At 36.7% G+C, this 18,622-nt stretch overlaps 1 protein-coding gene across 2 annotated transcripts in view; it reads right to left on the reverse strand.

The window, feature by feature from the left end:
* The window catches only part of eys (eyes shut homolog), a 307,099-nt gene that overhangs the window by 154,050 nt on the left and 134,427 nt on the right, over positions 1–18,622 (reverse strand). For both annotated transcript variants that reach the window (XM_083532265.1, XM_083532266.1), the window contains 4 exons: positions 16,254–16,399; positions 11,039–11,210; positions 7,983–8,061; positions 1,653–1,852 (listed from right to left, as the gene is read on the reverse strand). In XM_083532265.1, the coding sequence (XP_083388391.1) occupies positions 1,653–1,852; positions 7,983–8,061; positions 11,039–11,210; positions 16,254–16,399 (597 nt within the window). The remainder of the gene's footprint in view (positions 1–1,652; positions 1,853–7,982; positions 8,062–11,038; positions 11,211–16,253; positions 16,400–18,622) is intronic.

Here is an 18,622-nt window from a genome sequence, read left to right on the forward strand (position 1 = left end):
ACATTATATATATATATATATATATCTTGTTTACTATAGTATTGTGACCACGGAGAGAGATTCTCCTTCCTAGAAAAGTAAGTGCAGGTTAATTCATTTCATTTTTTATTTTATATTGTGTACTAATCATTGGTATTTGTTTCAGATACATTAGGGACAATCATTTGTACATAAAATACCATTAAAACAGATTTCTTTATGAATATTTGTGAGTGTGTGGACAGAATTATCTGCGTTTACATTATTTCCTATGGGAAAATTCGCTTTGCATTGTGAATGTTTACATTTACAAGAATATTTTGTCTTCATGCTCTATGTTGTGTCTGGTTTCACTTATAATAAACACGCATTTGCATAAAGCGTCCATATTTGTCCACGCTCATCTTAATCAGAGTATTAAAAACTTGAAAAATGCATTTACTTATAGAACAGATAAAAATGTATGATAATTTTTTGGATGCACTGTGTATTATATATATATATATATATAGAGAGAGAGAGAGAGAGAGAGAGAGAGAGAGAGAGAGAGAGAGAGAGAGAGAGAGAGAGAGAGAGCGAGAGAGAGAGAGAGAGAGAGAGAGAGATAAAGAGAGATTTTTTTATGGCATTTGACATCCTCTATTTTATATTGTCATCAAGGTTTAAGAACTTAAAGGCTCAAGGGCCCGCCTGTGACGTCCCTGCTGATCAGAAGTCAAATATCTTTACCCACTAAGCTACTATTTCTCAACAACTTCCACGGCTTTGACTAGTCTTATCAGCGAGTCATCCGTAAAATAAGCAGTTATGGGGTCAAAAGTATCTACAGAAAGTTATGCTAAGACATGAAACTAAAAGGAAACAGTTCTGCTATGGGTTGTGCAATGATAATTCAATCAAAAATGGTGGATCAGCTTAAAAATGTTGCTTTAATCTTAAGGATTTGGTGAACATGGGAATGCTGAAATTCAGAAAAGGTTTAAACAATTTAGGATTTGATTTTGGAGAGGAGTCTCGAAGACTATTTTTTTTATTCAGTCCAATAATCAAAAGTCCTTTTAGAGGTGTTTAGAAAAAGAAAAAATAACAAAAAAAAGTGTCTGCAATTCTATTATCTAATCCAACTTGCAATGGCAACCAAATGAAGGCTGTAATGCAATCAGAGGACAAGCCATTACCCTGCGTGCCATTTCAAATGAGAGTAAATTCCAAGAATGACAGAGGGTATTTGTTTCCAATTTAAGGCAAATCAATCCAATGAGGCTCATATGGACAGACAAGCAACCCCTCTGTCTGCTGTCTGGTAGCGGATCTGCTTTACTCGTAGCGCAGAAATTGGAAAGTAGTGCTGCGATTACACGAAGGTCTGGACTCCAGGTGGAGTAAATCAATCCTTAAGGATATTGCGTTATGTATATAAAAGGTCATAATGAGCGAGTACGAGGTTTTACACCACACACACCGCAGCCTCATTTTACCCAGACGATTAGATGGCAGCAGCTGTTACGCGATCATCGCTCTGACAACCTCGTAGACCTTTAATTGGAGAGAAAACAAACCGGTGTAGACACTCCTCCATAAGGACCAGAATTAAGCCGTGACTGACTATGATTGGGGGTGAAGCCGTATGGAACTCGTGTCATTAAACGTAAAGCAGTGAGTTCAAGATTCACCTGCATGTAAAACTGTATCCCGGGCCATCCAGACAAGTTCCACCGTTAAAACAGTATGAGGAATTCACGGGCGCATCCATACACGCGTCCAAATCTACCTCACAACGGGGCCCGTTGTAGCCCTTCATGCATATGCAGGTGTATTTGTCCACGAGGTCCACGCAGGATCCAGCATTCAAACAAGGCTGAGATGCACACTCCTGAAAACAGTGGACAAAAATTTGATTACATATATTATATATACTTTAAATATTCTATCTATCTATCTATCTATCTATCTATCTATCTATCTATCTATCTATCTATCTATCTATCTATCTATCTATCTATCTATCTATCTATCTATCTATCTATCTATCTATCTATCTATCTATCTATCTATCTATCTATCTATCTATCTATCTAAACACACACACACACACACACGTATGCACATCTTAAGAAAAGTTTATGGACATTTGACCATTAGACTCCTACAGTCACCTCCATTTTTCTGGGAAGATGTTCTATATTTTAGAGTGTGGAGATTTGTGGACATTCATTCTGCTAGTTAGTAAAGTCAGGTACTGATGTAGGTGACGTGAGGATGCCTGGGGTGAAGTTAACATTCATTCTATAGAGTTCTAGAGCAGGGGATCTTCCACTCCAACCCATGTAAACCATATTTTCACAGGGGCATTGTCATGTGAGAACAAGTCTTGGTTCAAGTGATAGAAAAATGGAATGCTACTCATTTCCAAGACATATGTTTGTCTCCAAGATTGTGGTAACATATTGTGGAAGAACCACATATGGCTGTAAAAGTCAGGTGTCCCAATACTTTTGTATATATGTATTGTATTGATATTTCCTTGATAGACTGTTGGATAGCCAGGTGGTCAGGTTCAGGGTCTCCAGTTCCACCCTGATCTCAAGTTGCAGTCCATGTGGTGTCTTGCATGTCCTCAGTACATCAGTACACCCCGAGGTGTGTTTAATTGTTTAAATATGTACATGTACAGTGCATGGCGGTATAGATTGGGGTCCATTGGTGAGATTGTGAGAGACAAGAGTGAAAAAAATGAGTGAAAAAAATCTATCTAAACAACAGTGTTTTAGTGTCATGTTACATAAAAATCTACAATTACGCGAATAAATTCTTAGACTTTTGAGAAAAAGATTAAAACTTACAAGTCATACAATTTTAAGAAAAAAGTCAGACTTACGAGAACAATGTCGTACCAAAACAAGAATAAAGTTACGAGAATAAAGTCGCAGCAACACGAGAGTAAAGTCGTAATATTTGAACCCCAGATCGTGACCTGAATTACTGGCGACTTTGGAGACTTCTTCAGGGTTGATTTCTTTGATCATCATCTGCATAGTCTCTTGAGAAACACCACATCTTCTTCGAATAGCACGCAGCTATTCGAAGAAGTACATATCCTTCAGACTGTACAAAAGAGGCAATTTCCTCAATGCCTGTCTGATTTTCCTTTCTGAATAAATTAAGTTTTCTTCATAACAGCAGTGTCCATTTACTAATTATAACTCCATGCTGATGCACCAAAAGACAAAGAATTCTCTTATTGCTAAATCCTAACCTAAAGTAGGAGTTAACCAAATCCTCCACGTCCATTTTACGCATTACAGCGAAATGTTTCTCGCAATTCTGCGATTTCTCTCAAAATATCACCACTTATATTTTGCATTGCTACGACTTTATTCTGGTATAGCTATGACATTATTCTCGCAAGTTTTTCATTTTATTTATATTTTTCAAAAATTACGACTTTATTCTCGTACTGCTACGACTTCAATGTCGTAAGAGTAATACATTTAATTTTTTTTTATGTGGCACTAAAAAAAAATTATTATAGTCATAAAAAAAAATATATACTTCCATCACATCTGATGCTAAACATATCTGATACCAAAAAGGGCCCATAAACGGTTTAAAAATACAATTAAATAATAACAATATATACATATAATAAAAAAATAATAAAAATAAATAAATATACCATATTAAAGGTACCAGGGATATGATTTTTAAAGAAAAAACATTGTGCTATCAGAAAACAATCGATTATTGATGTTAATTTCCATTTTATTCCTCTAAAATTACACCAATTTGCCAACTATTACATTGACACCTGCCAACTGTACACAAGGAGGTTAGTGTTTAAGGCTTTAGACACCAAGGAACCACTCTTGGGCCCCTGAGCAAGGCCCTTAACCCCATAGCTTGCTCAGTTGTAGGAATGAGCTAAGTTCAAGTCCCTCTGGATAAGGGCGCCTGTGAAATTCCCGTGAATGTAAATGTGAGTGATACTGTTGTTATCAAACCGAGTTCATTCCTGTTATCATTTATAGCACCATAAACCTGTTGCTCTTTTTACCAGCCGATTGAACTGATATTAAAAGCATTAAATTGTTACGAAGCACTGAAACTCGAGATTCCTTCTACAGTATCCCCTGTTAAATCAAGGGCGTCTTTCACAGAAGCTTCACCATCGATGTATTGATGGTTTAATAATTGTATGTTTTCAATTTTGCTATATTAGTGTGGTATGTCGAAACTCTGTACAAATTAGCTGTTAGCATGGAAATTATGCTTTATTAGAACTAGTGCAATAATATACACTTGCGATTTTGATTCGCACTCTATTCAAACAACTGGCGTGACTGTCGGAGCAGACGTTCTGAACAATTGAGGAAACTTCTGAACAATTGGTGATTTGGGATAAAAATCTCTGTTTGGCCATTTTTGTTAAAAATAATAATAAATAAGGCGACACATTCATTCACGTCCTTTCTTTTGCTCAGATATTTCAAAATAAACCTGATAAACTCCACTGAAATAATTTTTAATCATTAAACATTTGTTTTACTGGTGTCTCAAATCAAGCACCCAAAATCCGCCATGATGCACACATCCGGCATTTAAAACGGTTCGTGTGGAAACATAGCAAAAGTTTCGTTTGGTGTCCTGATGATTTACGTAATGGGCTAAAGAATCCATAGCCACTTCTAGGTTAGCGGCTAACACTACTGCTATGGATTCTTTAGCGTTTTCATGCACTTTATGTACAGCTTCAAGAATTTCACTTAAATAGATAAAATCATGAAAATTATGCACATCGAAGGAGTGAATGAATGAAGGATAAAAGAAATGAAGACATTTGTTGAAAGTAGTTGAATGAAGTATGCTGAAATAAGTACAACAGTCAAATAGATAATATCTTTATAAAATGTTATATTAAATGTAAACCCCCCCCCACACACACACACACACACATCTGTATTACCCAAATAGGGTCAAACAAATGTAAACTATTTAATTAAAATGTTCTTTTTATTTAATCAATTAAAAAATTTGTGGCAATTTAATTGATCTATTTAATCAATATAAAAGTGTATCGCATTTATTTGATCTATTACATTTTTATGCAAAAATTATAAAATATTTTATATATTATTTAACCGACCAAAATTGTTTTAAAATTGTTAAATGTTGACGTTCATAAATGTTAATAATAATAAACTGCGTTAATAAAATAAAAACGACAAGCAATTTTGTTTTGCATCCCCCCCACCCCAACAATTTGTGAACCGTTACACCCCAAATTTTATATATACAGTGTATAAACAGAAAATGAGTGCTAACTGTACACATTGCATAAAGTCATCGGCGAAACCATTCGACCATAAATTTAGCAAATGACTTCATTATCCTGACAACTCCCTGTGATTTTAAACAGCTGGATTTGGTCGCGGCTTCGATTCTAATTAATTCCCCGCAACACTAATGAAATAATGGGTGGGAAAATTCTCGGCTTAGGGGGAAAATACAAGTTATAGAAAGAGAGTCATTAGAGGGAGAAGGCATCAGCTAATGATTTCTTCCACAGAAAGCTCAGACGGCCCTTCTCACGCAGCCTATTGTTTAATCTCAAGGGCATATTCGAGCCTGTGGTTAGCTTTAAAATCAATTAGGCATTAGAGTGATCACTTTCTTTCTAATCAGCCATTTGTACTGTGCTTTCGGGACGCCTCGGCTGCCCGACGCTGTTTATCAAGGAACTTCGATACGTGTCAAAGCAAGTATTTGCTTTTTGATGCATCGTCTATGGACAATGAAGATGATAATAATAATAATACGGAATAATTATAATGGCAGGCGTTTTTTTTTTTTTTTTTTTTTTTAAATAAGACAACTGATATTTGTTTAATAAGACAACTGCGGGTCGTGTGTAAGCAAGAACGGCAAAGGCTAACCGAGTTTTAACAAAGCACGACAGCTATTACCCATTTTTGCAGTCTGTTACACAGTAGGTCTACTGCTAAATGACATCTTGCACGAAAGGCCAAGAGCTGATCTCTTTTTCTAGTCTCAGGAGGTAATGATGTTCAAATTCAGTTAAGCCCGAGATATGTTTGACCTTCTCATCTTTTTTGTTATTGGGCGTCTAAATCAGAAAACTAGGCCACATATAAAGCTCAGCATTCTTTCTCCGTCTCTCTCTCTCTCTCTCTCTCTCTCTCCGCCTCGTCCTCCCTCCCTCGCTCAGAATAAGTTGTACTTCTGTGCAACTTTTCGAGCTCTTATCCCTTCGGCAGTTTCAGTAATAACTGTGAAGGAGTGTCATTTCTGAGAAATTGAGATAATTCTCAATGATGACATACATTACCGAATTTAGAGAAATAATGCCCGATGTTGAAATTATCAACAATCGTCGTGGTATAACATTTCCTAATGGCTTTGAAAAGTGCTCAGGTTGCATTGACCCCTTGCAAGAGCAGTTGGAATCAAATGGGAATTAAACCTGCCTGGCTGCCTGTGTTACACAGTGACAAATAGCTTTTCATTGACAGCCCTAATGTCTGCCCAATGATTTGCCCAATTTCACTCCGTGGTTATACTTCGAAAATACCGGTACCCTCAAGGCCAATACTGGCAGTTTTGTTGTACAATATGGACGTTTTGGACTCGAGATCGAAAGCAGAGACAAAATGGATCCAAATCTTTGCTTTCCTTTCCTGATATTAATCTATTAAACATCTTTAGAATGAGGCATGGTTACATTTACATTTGTGGCATTTGGCAGACGCCCTGTTGCAGTGCGACTTACACTTATCTCAAGAGCTATTATTGGGTTAAGGGCCTTTCTCAGGGGCCCAAGCAGCTTTGTGTGGCTGGGACAGCCTACAGTTTAATCTGATTTAGTTATTTTCATGAAAATAAATATACGAGGCGGTATCAAAAAGTTTCAAGACTAGTTTTATAACACGCCAACAGATTGGCTGAATGCACTAGGCTGAATGCACGCACAGTCACAGGGTGCACCGACCTTCAATAATCATTGTGCCAAAAGACATCGTCCTGTGTACATCGGGAGCTGTGCAACTGGTGCTATTTTGATCGACATGATCTTACTTCCACACCCACCCCACTCGCCAAATTTGGCTCCTGCGGACTTTCCCAAAGATGAAGGTCAAGCTCAAAGGTCACAATTTTGACACCATTGTGGTAATAAAGGACTCAGACTAAGATACTGTCTCTCTAAAACTGTGTTGGGAGAAAACATTGTTCAGTTACTTTTAAATGCAAGAAGTGGAATACAACAAGAAAGTCACATGTTCCAATAACATCTTGAGGACTGGTGGGTTCAACCACAAGGTCATCATCATCTTTTTCGGCTGCTTCTATTAGGGGTCGCCACAGAAAATCATCCGCCTCCATACTACTCTGTCCTCTACATCTGCCTCTATCGAACCAACTACCTGCATGTCTTCCCTCACCACATCCATAAACCTCCTCTTTGGTCTTCCTCTTTTCCTCCTTCCTGGTGGCTCCATCCTCAGCATTCTCCTACTGATATACCCCATGTCCCTCTTCTGCACATGTCCAAGCCATCTCAATCGTGCCTCTTTTACTTTGTCCCCAAAACGTCCTACATTCGCTGTCCCTCTAATAAACTCGTTTTTAATCCTGTTTGACCACAAGGTGCTATGTGCAATAGTTGAACACATTTTTATGCAATCGGAGTATCAGGAAATAAACGCTAAAATTCAGGTCTATCAGTCATCTTTTTGACCTCAGACATAAATTTTGCCGAATATAATAAAAATATATAAATAATACATTAGAAGAGGAATATACATACATCCAAAAGATATTTTTGATCTTTTCTCATAGCAGAAATAATAAATATAATATACATTTTGTATTCAATAGCAGAATAATCATTGTAAAAAAATATATATAACCAAGAACAAGAAACTACTTCACGTACTGAAATGACTGTCATAGCCGCTCCCCTACACACTACAGGTGTATATGCTTACGTCCACATTAGTATCACATCTGGGGCCACTCCATCCACTCTCACACCGACAGTCATATGCGTCGATGGCGTCTGAACAGCTGGCGTGAAAAAAGATTCGGTTAATGCTCCCTGACAACTGCAAACTCCATCTTTATGAGCAGTGATTTATTAGGTGCTATTGTGCACACAGATGAGGCCGCCCACTCGGTGCCAACTCTCAATTTCATAACTTTTACCTGCTAGCAGATGTGGATGATGTTTTATACATGGAGAATTTGATCAAGTGTGAGCGATTCGCAAACAAAGCAAGCAAATCAAAATGACGTGCCTTATTTATAATCCTATACTTACACTGTATGTGCAGGGTTACACGAATCAGTCACGGCGTGTGGTATTATATATATATATTTATTCAGGAGTGAGTTAAATTGACAGTTTTGAGGCAACTTCTGTATTGTTTTTTGTTTAAATTCTGATTAAAATGAGAGGTCTGACCAAATCAGATTTCAGACATCAGAAAGGTCATAACGGCCCTCCAACAATCTATTGTCAATATGTTTTTCGCTCTCAAACACCTTTGGTTCGTTGAATACATTTGTATAAAAAAAATATTTCATTTATTTTTCAATTAGATTCCATTTATATTGATTTTCTTTCTTGTTCTCTGAAGCAGTCTGAAAAGATTTTCCTTTTGTCTAAGTTCTGTCTTATCTTATTGTTCAAAGACACATTTTTTTTTCATAATATTGATTGTCAAAGTCAGCAAATCTATTGCAAAATTTACTTTTTTTTTTATTTATATATGTATTTTCAACATCCCATAAAAAAACGTTCACCTGTTTCCTAAGCCGCGTGAAGCTTTGCGCGGACTATAGGTGGAACTTCAATACAGTGGAAGGTCAGTATATGAAGTAAAAAAAAAATGTAAAAAGATGATGATGAGGAGAAGAAGGACCCACTTTAAATGAAGTGTTTTTAACGACTATGTCCTAACATTTTATTAATCGTTCGATGCAATGCACTGCGCATCATTTAAATACGTTTGTACTTTTGACTAAAACTGACACCGCCATCCCTAATTCATTAAACCCACCCATACCAAGTATCACACCTCATTGGCATGTGTTTGCAATACATGGACACAATAAGTAAGTATCAAGGTAACTAACGGAAAAAAAATTTTAATTGCTTTTTTCTTTTTAAATATAACATTTCTATTTTTTTTTTAACATACAGATTAAAAAAGCAATTTCCATCCACTATCACACTACTGCACTCTACACTACACCATTAGATCACTGTAAAAACACTGTATATAATTATATAATTAATCTGTACAATTATAAATAAAATGTACATATTACATAGTATATCTTTTTTACCCCTCATTACATCTGCACTATTTTATCTACATGTATCTGTATATCCTTACTGTCCATTCTGCCCAACATTTCACATTCATGTATATATATACACACATATATATAGTAGACTTATTTATTCATCTTGCACATTTCTTAAATGCCATAATCTTCTAACCTTCCACTTCTGCACATTTCCTCTTCAATGCCATAGCTTTAGAACATTTATCTGTACTTCTCAACGAAGTCCACACGTCTCTGCACTGATATAGCCTTCATATTTATTTACTGTACATATGCTTACATATATCACATGCTGTAAATATGCTACATATTTATCTGCACTATTTGCACGATTGCTACATTTTGCACTTCTGGTAGATGCCAAACTGCATTTCGTTGTACCTGTACCTGTCTGTCTGTCTGTCTGTCTGTCTGTCTGTCTGTCTGTCTGTCTGTCTGTCTGTCTGTCTGTCTGTCTGTCTCTCTCACTCTCTCTCTCTCTCTCTCTCTCTCTCTCTCTCTCTCTCTCTCTCTCTCTCTCTCTCTATCTATCTATCTATCTATCTATCTATCTATCTATCTATCTATCTATCTATCTATCTATCTATCAACACCTAATATGAAGTGGGATTCATGAAGATTGTATTATATTATTTGTATAACCTTTAGTATTAGTATTAGGCATTGATCCAACTTTTTTTTATTTTTTACATCTAGAAGCTAAAATTCTTAGAAGGCAATAAAATAAAGAGTAATAAAGACTATTATTTCTACCATAAAGGTGAAAAATAAAGTCAGGCAAAGGAAAGACAGGCATGTCATACACTCTCACAAGTGCACTCCGTTCTAACCTTAGGTTTGTGTATATTGCACTGATTTTTTTAAGCCACAAATTTGTTTGGTTACAACTGCAACCACGCCTAAGCACGAGATTTTGAATGCAATTTTAAAATATTTTCAGCCTGAAAACAATCTGCACATAAAGAAAGCATAATGCTTATTATTATTTATTTTTTTATTTTCGACAGCATCACCCGCAGGAAACCGGTGGATACATTTTATTGATGAATCTTTAATCTAGCTGAAATAGACATATACGGTATGATACGGCTCTACATTAATCTTTTGTCTGTAGATTTTCTATGTTTTGCATTATTTTTTTTTTTAATTTTTAACATTCTTATTATTCTTTTTACAATACTTTATTGATCTCACAAGAAAATTGGTCTTTCTTCGGAAGCTAGGAACCGAGCCATGTTACAGCACCCCCTGGAGGCCAGAGGGTTAAGGGCTTTGCTCAAGAGCCCCAAGAGTTGCAGCTTGGCAATATTGAGTAACCCCCCCCCCCCCCCAACCCCATTTTGTGGTATAATGTGTATACAATTATAGGCAAATTGATATTTGCATGCATTTGAATAGCGAATATTTCAACTCATTAAAACTGGAATGCAAATGACCTCTAAAAACATTTTAATGCACCACCATTCTGCTCAATCACAAAAAAAGTGATCAAGTGATCAGCATGGACCAGGCTTATATTACGTTTTCGACGTTGAAGCAGAACGAAAAAAAAAAATTTCTCCTAGATAAGAAGAAGAAGAGAAGAACTTAAAGCTTAAAACCTACATTTTTGGTGATCTGTTGGTAAACGCCAACGACAAAGCAATTAACTGAAATGTTTTGACCTGAATGTGCGTTTGGGCTCACGTACCTGCCGTGAACACAGGGGTCTGAGGCACAGTCGTCAATGTTGTTCCCACAGTCAGAGTCAGAGAAGCCATCGGGACAAAAGCACTGATAGCCATCGGGACCGTCAACACACCTGCCACCATTCTGGCATGGATTGAAGGCGCACTTGTCCACAATCAGCTCACACCAAGTACCTTTGGAGCAATCATTTCAATAATTAATAAACCATTCAGTCATGCATTTGGGCATTAGTTTGTTCATTCGACCAACAATTTTCTCTTTATATTCAGGCCATATTGATCGCTCCAATTTGCCCTCGATGTTTTGGCATGCCTGCCTTCCTTGGCAGGAAACACACCCACAGTCAGAGAGAATGCACAAATATTTGATTTCGAAATGCAGTCAAATACAGGCAGGCGATTTAAGGGGTAAACTAACCATAACAACAAACTCAAGGTCGTAATCGTTGTGCGATAGTATATCAAACCTTTGTTTAAAATGATTTTAGAGAGTTAAATACAATTCCAACCTTTACGTTTGCGTCTCTGGGGAGGTGTCAAGTTACCAATATAATGCGCATACAACGTACATTGGATGGTTTCGTTGTTTCTTATACAAATCACATTAATATGCCCCATTTCTTTTGGCGTGGATGAAAGCAAGCTGCATTATCGATTAAGTAATACTCACTCGAATAAATGAATCTCGTTTGCACAACAAACTAAATTTGCACAGTAATATTTACATTAGTGGAAGGGCATCAGGGCCATTAAGATCTTCTCTGGTGGTCTGATCAATCTCAGAATCACTGACTTACACTCTAGTATATTTTTTCCCATTAAAATGTATTAATTTATTCCCTAAAGTTAATTCATTTTATGGCTTTTCTCTCAAATGCGCTGTGTTCCAGAGTGTCTGTTTCGTCAGAGTTTCTATCCAATCAGATTTCCGCCCTCAAACCACATGTTGAATGAGCAGTGAAGGTAATTCTACAGCGTAATATAGCGTAATACAGCGTAATATAGCGTACAGTACATGTTGCTTGAAGGTTGTGCCTTTAACCAATCAGATTTCAAATCGACGACACACTGGTGCCATCTAGCAGGTGTCCAATAACATCACCATTTTCACGTCCTTCGATTGGACGGTCAGAGAAAGGACTAGTCAAAGCTCGCAACTCGCATCTGTAGCAAACTGCACGAGCGCAAATATATCCGTGTGGATTAAATAGCTGTTCTTTCATTCCACAATGAAAGAAGTGAGGTAGTGGTCTTTTTTATGGTGCTTTCGTACCTTTGCATTTTCTTTCCTGAAGAATTTGCACAAGAAAACACAATTTGCCTTCATTTCAAATTCCAAGGAAAACCGCAATGCATGGAAAAATGGTAATTAAATGAGGTTAATATAGTTGCTTCTGCTAGAGATGATGTATGGGGGTGGTGCAGCCGTGGCTACAGTGAAAGGAGACTTCTCTAATTGCGTTCATTGGGTTTCTTGCTTTAGTAATGACATTCATTCTCTATGTATGGGATTGAACATGGATAAATCAAAAGATTTCGGAATGTGGTTATTGAGATTTGTGCTTATTCGGCCACAAGGTTGTTTGTAAAGTCAGGCACTGATGTGGGTGAGGTGAGGAAGCCTGGGGGACAGTCAGTGGTTTAGTTTTTGCAAAAAGGTGGCTAGAAGGCCACTCAAGATTTTCCACAAATCAATGTGAAATGTATCTCCATGAAGCTTGCTTTATGAACAAGGGAAACATTTGAAGGAAAAAAAGTGTAGAATTAAAATGCTTCATCTAATGTAGAATGTCGCTTAGTATTATTAACACTGTGATTTTGAAATGCTCTAAATACCTTGGCTTTAAAAGGGTTCATGTAATAGTATAATGCAGTATTAAATGTTCTATATAGTTACATTTGGCTGAGAAACTGCTGAAAAAAACCACGTTACAAAAGATCAGGGGTCATACGAAGTAGTTCTGTGTAATGCAAATTTGAGCTTTTGTAATGGATATTGCGGCATTCATCCGATAAAGAACACAAACACACACAAAAAAATGCCAATTCCCGAAGAGATAGAGTAAAACCAAAACCAAAAAAAACATATAGGTGCAGGATGAAACCTTTTTCGATCATAGTGTAGGAGAAACTATACATTTTCTTTCCCATAGCCTCAATTACTTTTCTCCGCAGGAACTACTTTAATCCATGGGGTATTATCAGATTTGTTGTCCGAGACAGAGTGCGTGTGAAAAAGGGATATAAAAAAAAAAAAACAAGGGAGAAGAAAGAAAGTAAGGGATCCATCGAGGTCCTGCAATTATACTGTTTGATATACAGGAAGTATTCATTTTCCCAATCTGGAGACATCTAGCAAAGTACACAGTGTGTATGAACAAGAATAAAGAATGCAATTTAAATGCGAACATGCAGCGCAGATTGATTCTGGCCTTAAAGGTTACGTGGAATTATTGCGAGGGAGAAAAAAAAGACGAGTCTGTTGCTCTCGACGAATAGTAAAAATCTACAGGAAACAGGTGCTGTGTGATATAATACAAATAATACATACAGTACGTGCTACTTCACTCGCAACAGAGATCGAGACCGCTCGAATACCGGGGGGATACAATTAAGAAACTAATCAACAATGGAAAGAAAAAGAAAACGATGTGCTGCTGTAAATAAACATTACATTCCTTTAGTTTCTATGGAACAAACTAGGCAATTTCATGGTATAAAGATTTCCTTCGACCAAACAAATATATAAATGTCCAGCTGTTCCTCTTTATATTCATTGAAAAATCTTCCCTTATCATGAATGCCAGATTTACACACTCTTGACATATGGAAAGGTGTTCTTCAGCAGTACAGTAGTTGGAGATTTCTTTCCGAGCCAGTTCATCCCAGAGCAGTTCAATAGGATTTAGGTGTGGTGACTGGGCATGACATTCCAACAGAACTTGGATGTACACTTCAGCGAATCATCTTGTTGTATGGTAAAGTTGCTCACACAGTCCAGATGTAATCGCATTGTGTTGAAGTACTGTATAGAACGGTAGCTATGTTGGTTCAGGATTTCTTTCACCTGACCCCCAACCTTCGCCACGCCATAAAAACAACCCCAATCATTTACATTTATAGGATAAGGTAGCTTGGTGTGGCTTGGATTTAAAATCAAGACATTCAGATCCAAAGCCCAATACCTTAAGAACTAAGCTACCACTATTCATTAAGCTGCTACCTCCATGTTTGAATGTGCATGTGAGGAAGTCTGGTAATATGTCTCCTGTTCTTCCTGTTCATCTTAAATAAGTTCTAGAGTTAGTGTCGTAAATGGGCAATTTTAGATCTCATTTATCCAAAAAAACTCTTTTTTTCACTCATTCATTGTCCAATAACTGACTTCAACATAGTAGGCTGCATAGAAACTAAAGGAACTTGCATCTGCCTCAAAAAGGATAAATGACTATATAGAACCACAATTCCAAAAAAAAAAAAAAAGAAAGTTGGGACACTGGGTGAAATGTAAATACAAAGACAATTGCAAATCTCATAAACCTATATTTTTCGTTACAACAGAACATAAAAAGCACATGAAATGTTAAAACTGAGGAAATGTACCATTTTAAGGGGGAAAAAAAGTAATTCTGAATTTGATGGCTACAACACGCCTCAAAATAGTTGGGACGGTGCAGCAAACGTCTGGAAAAAGTAAGTGCTAATAATATTAAACAGTTGGAGAAACATTCGCAACTAATTACTTAACTAATTAATTGACAACAGGTGAGTAAGATATATATAAATAGTGTATCTTAGAGAGGCAGAGTCTCAATGATAAATGAGATTAAAAGACTCAATCAGTGCTGAACAGTAGGTACCGGTTTTAGTGCAACAAATGCTTCTATTTTAAAAACTTCTTTTCCAGAGATGCCTTACATATTGGAGCAAGCCAATGCTAACTGCACACTTCATCTACTACAATAGCATCACTTTGAAGCAGAAGAGTCTGGGTGCTGAACTGACCCACCTGCAGTCTAGACCTTTTACCAATTGAAAACACTATGGAACAAAAAACACAACAAAGGACACCCAGAACTGTTGAGCAGCTAGAATCCTGTATCAGACACACACAGTGCAACATTTTTTCACAAAACTTCATCAACTGGTCCCTTCAATTCCAGATGTATACGGACAGAAGACATGATGCTACACAGTAGTAAACATGGCCTTGAGATGTACATATGTATACAGCCATTAAATTCTAAATATTTTTGGAATTGGGGTTGTAAAGGAACAAAAAAATGGATGGATGGATGGACACTGTAAATCTCCTGTAATGTAAATGTAAAAAAACCCTGACCAATGAAATTAAAAAATTCAGAAGTGCTTGGTGGAGAAACAGGACTGAAGTGCATGTGACACAAAGCTTGTTTTGTCACATGTAGCGTCTTTGTTCTTTCTCTTTTTTTTGCCACCCTTCCCTTCAAAAAAAAAAAAAAAAAGTTGCAACAGCATTGCATGTCTTATTAGGGCAAATATTTCCTGTGAATTCGAGTCAGATGAACCAATCCAAAATATATCCTCTGGCCTGGCTCTCCAGGGACACATCTCTTTCCTCAGATGAGCCGAGAAACGAGAAAAAGTAATGACTTGTACGAGGCTGAGAAGGCGCCTAATAATAAAAGCTGCTTCTTGGGGAATTGGGGCTTGTGTGCCAGGTTGAACTCTCAGGAGTGCCTATACCTTGGAGATTTCTTTTTTTTTATTTTTTTTTATTTTGCTTGTTTCTCCTTGCTTCTGCACCTGGAAAAGGATAAATTGATAATACGATGTAGAAGACAAATGAAATTAATCTTCGCGCTCAGGCTGACAGGGATCACGACGATGTGATCTTAACTATAAAAAGCATCATTCGCGGGCTAGAATAAAAAAAAGATATCTATGTATTTGTATAAATTATATACTAAAGGCATTTATTGAGGAAAAAGTGGGAAAAAGTGGAAAAAAAGAATCAAACTGGGGGGAAAATCGGTTTAATAAATGACTGAAATTACATTTACTCAGTAAGGGTATTTGCATGTTCAGGAAGTAGAACTTGTAATGTGTAATTAAGATGGTTAAATGTTTTTTTTTCATTAGGCCATTTTTTTTTTTTAAAGTGATCTCTACACATATTACACATCGTGTTTAATATCGATTCAGAATCTATTGGGTGTTTAAAAAAAAGCAACATACCGGTGTATCCAGGCCTGCACACACACACAAAACCTCTGGGCTTGTTGATGCACACACCATGATGGAGGCAAGATGCGGCTTCACATGGCTTCGTGACCAGGTTACACACAGGCCCGCTGTATCCAGGCAGACAGGAGCATCGGAAGCTACATTTTTTTAAAGCGCAAAAAAAAAAAAGCAATATGAATTTGGGTCCAAACGTACCAAGTAAATGATCAAACTATTACCAGTACATGGTTTAAACGTGAGCAATGTTCAGAATAGAATTAAGCAATACTAAAAGCTTTCCACCAAAGTGTGCAGATGATCAAAGTCTCAAAGCTCAGCGTGTCTGTATTTAATGTTGCAGAAAATAAAACTGTTATATTAAAGCAGCAGAAGTGTTTTTGCACGCCTTCGCTTAGCGTTGCGTTCTGAGCCCTCGAGCTGCTGAAATGTCCAGAGATTTCACAGTGCAGGAAAATAAAGAGCTGCTGAACAAACAGCGAACTGTGTGCATGACAAACAAACACAGAACAAAGCAAAGCGCTTCACTCGGAGACGAAAGAACACACGACGCCACGTAAGACGCCCCCTAACAAAGGTTTGGAGAATTCCAGGAATTTTCAAGCATGGGGGCTCTTTCCATGGAAATGAACAAGAATATATGGGAATAAACTTGGAATTTACAAAATTGCAGGTTGCCTATAAAAGGAAAGGGAGGGGCTACTGGGGCCACGCCCCCTACATGCACTGTGCATTCCTTCAAATGTCCATCTTGGTGAGTATTTACATACATTACTTAAATATTACATACGTTTACGTTTAAAACTTCCTTGTGCTGTGTGTAAGCGACTGTGCACAACGAAATTATACGTACGAATAAATCAAAGTAAAAAAATACAAATTTTTGGATTCCCTTTGCATGCATGTCAGCTTATGACCAAACAAAATGTTTTCATTTTTGTTTGTATGACGACACAATTAATTCCCGTCATTTCCCATACAATCCTGGTAAGTTTCCAACTTGGAATATTTCCATAGATGAAGTTCAAACGGAATGTTTCCAGAAATTTATCAGCTATTTTCCATCCGTTTGCAACCCGAGCCATGACCATGTGTCTTTTCGGTACAGGACTTTCAGTAGGTGCACATGTTTACCGAATACGATCCGTGTTTTACGTGCAAAAATAAATAAGTTCCTTTATTAACATTTCAAGTGACGGACCGCAAGTTTGTTTAGTCTCCGCATCGTGTCACTGTCACTACTCGATCCATAGTGGAAATCGCTGCCACTATCCAGTCATCAAAACGTTTTCAAAAGTAGACAAAAGTCTAGCGCTATGGATTCTTTTGCGTTTTATGTACAGCTTCAACAATTTCTCCTAAAAGAAGATAATTTATCATATCGAAGGAATGAATGTTCAGTATGAATGAACGACTAAATAAATATGCTGAAATAAATAGAACAGTTAAGTAGAACATATATTTAGGAAATTAAATATAAAATGTAAAAGAATACAGACACTTATATGCACATCTGTATTACCAAAAAAAAAAAAAAAAAAAGGGTATAACAAATTAATTTATTAATTTATTTAATTTTTCATTTATTTAACCAACTTCATTTGTGCGAATTTAATCAATGGTTCAGTTTAATCAATATAATTAAGTGTATGGCATTAATGAAATAATAATTTCTTCTTTTAATTTAAGCAGATATTTTATTTAAAAATTGTTTTAAAAATTTAAACCGTTGATCACAAATGTTAATAATAACGACAAGCAATTTTATGTTCTGGACCACTCAGTTGATATGCGTATATCATACAGTATAACAAATTAAAAAAAAAATAATAGTAAGATTGGAAGATTGTAAAAAAAAAAAAGGTGATCTAGGATCCAATATTTTTTTGTGAACCCATACTCAATGTTGCACCACCAGATCTTGGGCAACAGCTGGATACAGATGGCCAGCAACAATACTCACATTGGCTGGTATTAAAGAGCCCGAATGAGCCAAGAAAACATTCCCCACACCATTTCTCCAGCCCCAACAGCCTGAACTGTTGACACAAGGCAAGATAAAGCCTTGGCTTCGTGCCTCTGAAGACAAATTTGTACCCAACCATCTGCATGGTGCAGCAGAAATCATTTATCAGACCAAACTATCTAGTACTGGTGAAACACACTGTAGCCTCACAGTATGATATGTGAAACCCATTTCAGTTACGGTTCGAGAGTGTTATTAATTCCGAGGTGTTTAACAAACATTACGTGAATCCTGTTGCATGTTGTGTCTGAAAAAAGCAAAAATATCTGGTTTCAGGATTAGCTTTTCTTCCGAAATCATACTCTACCTCAAGTACAGTTGTGTGAAAATCAAAGTA

This window comes from Silurus aristotelis (assembly GCF_946808225.1).
Source record: "Silurus aristotelis genome assembly, chromosome: 27".
NCBI lineage: Eukaryota > Metazoa > Chordata > Actinopteri > Siluriformes > Siluridae > Silurus > Silurus aristotelis.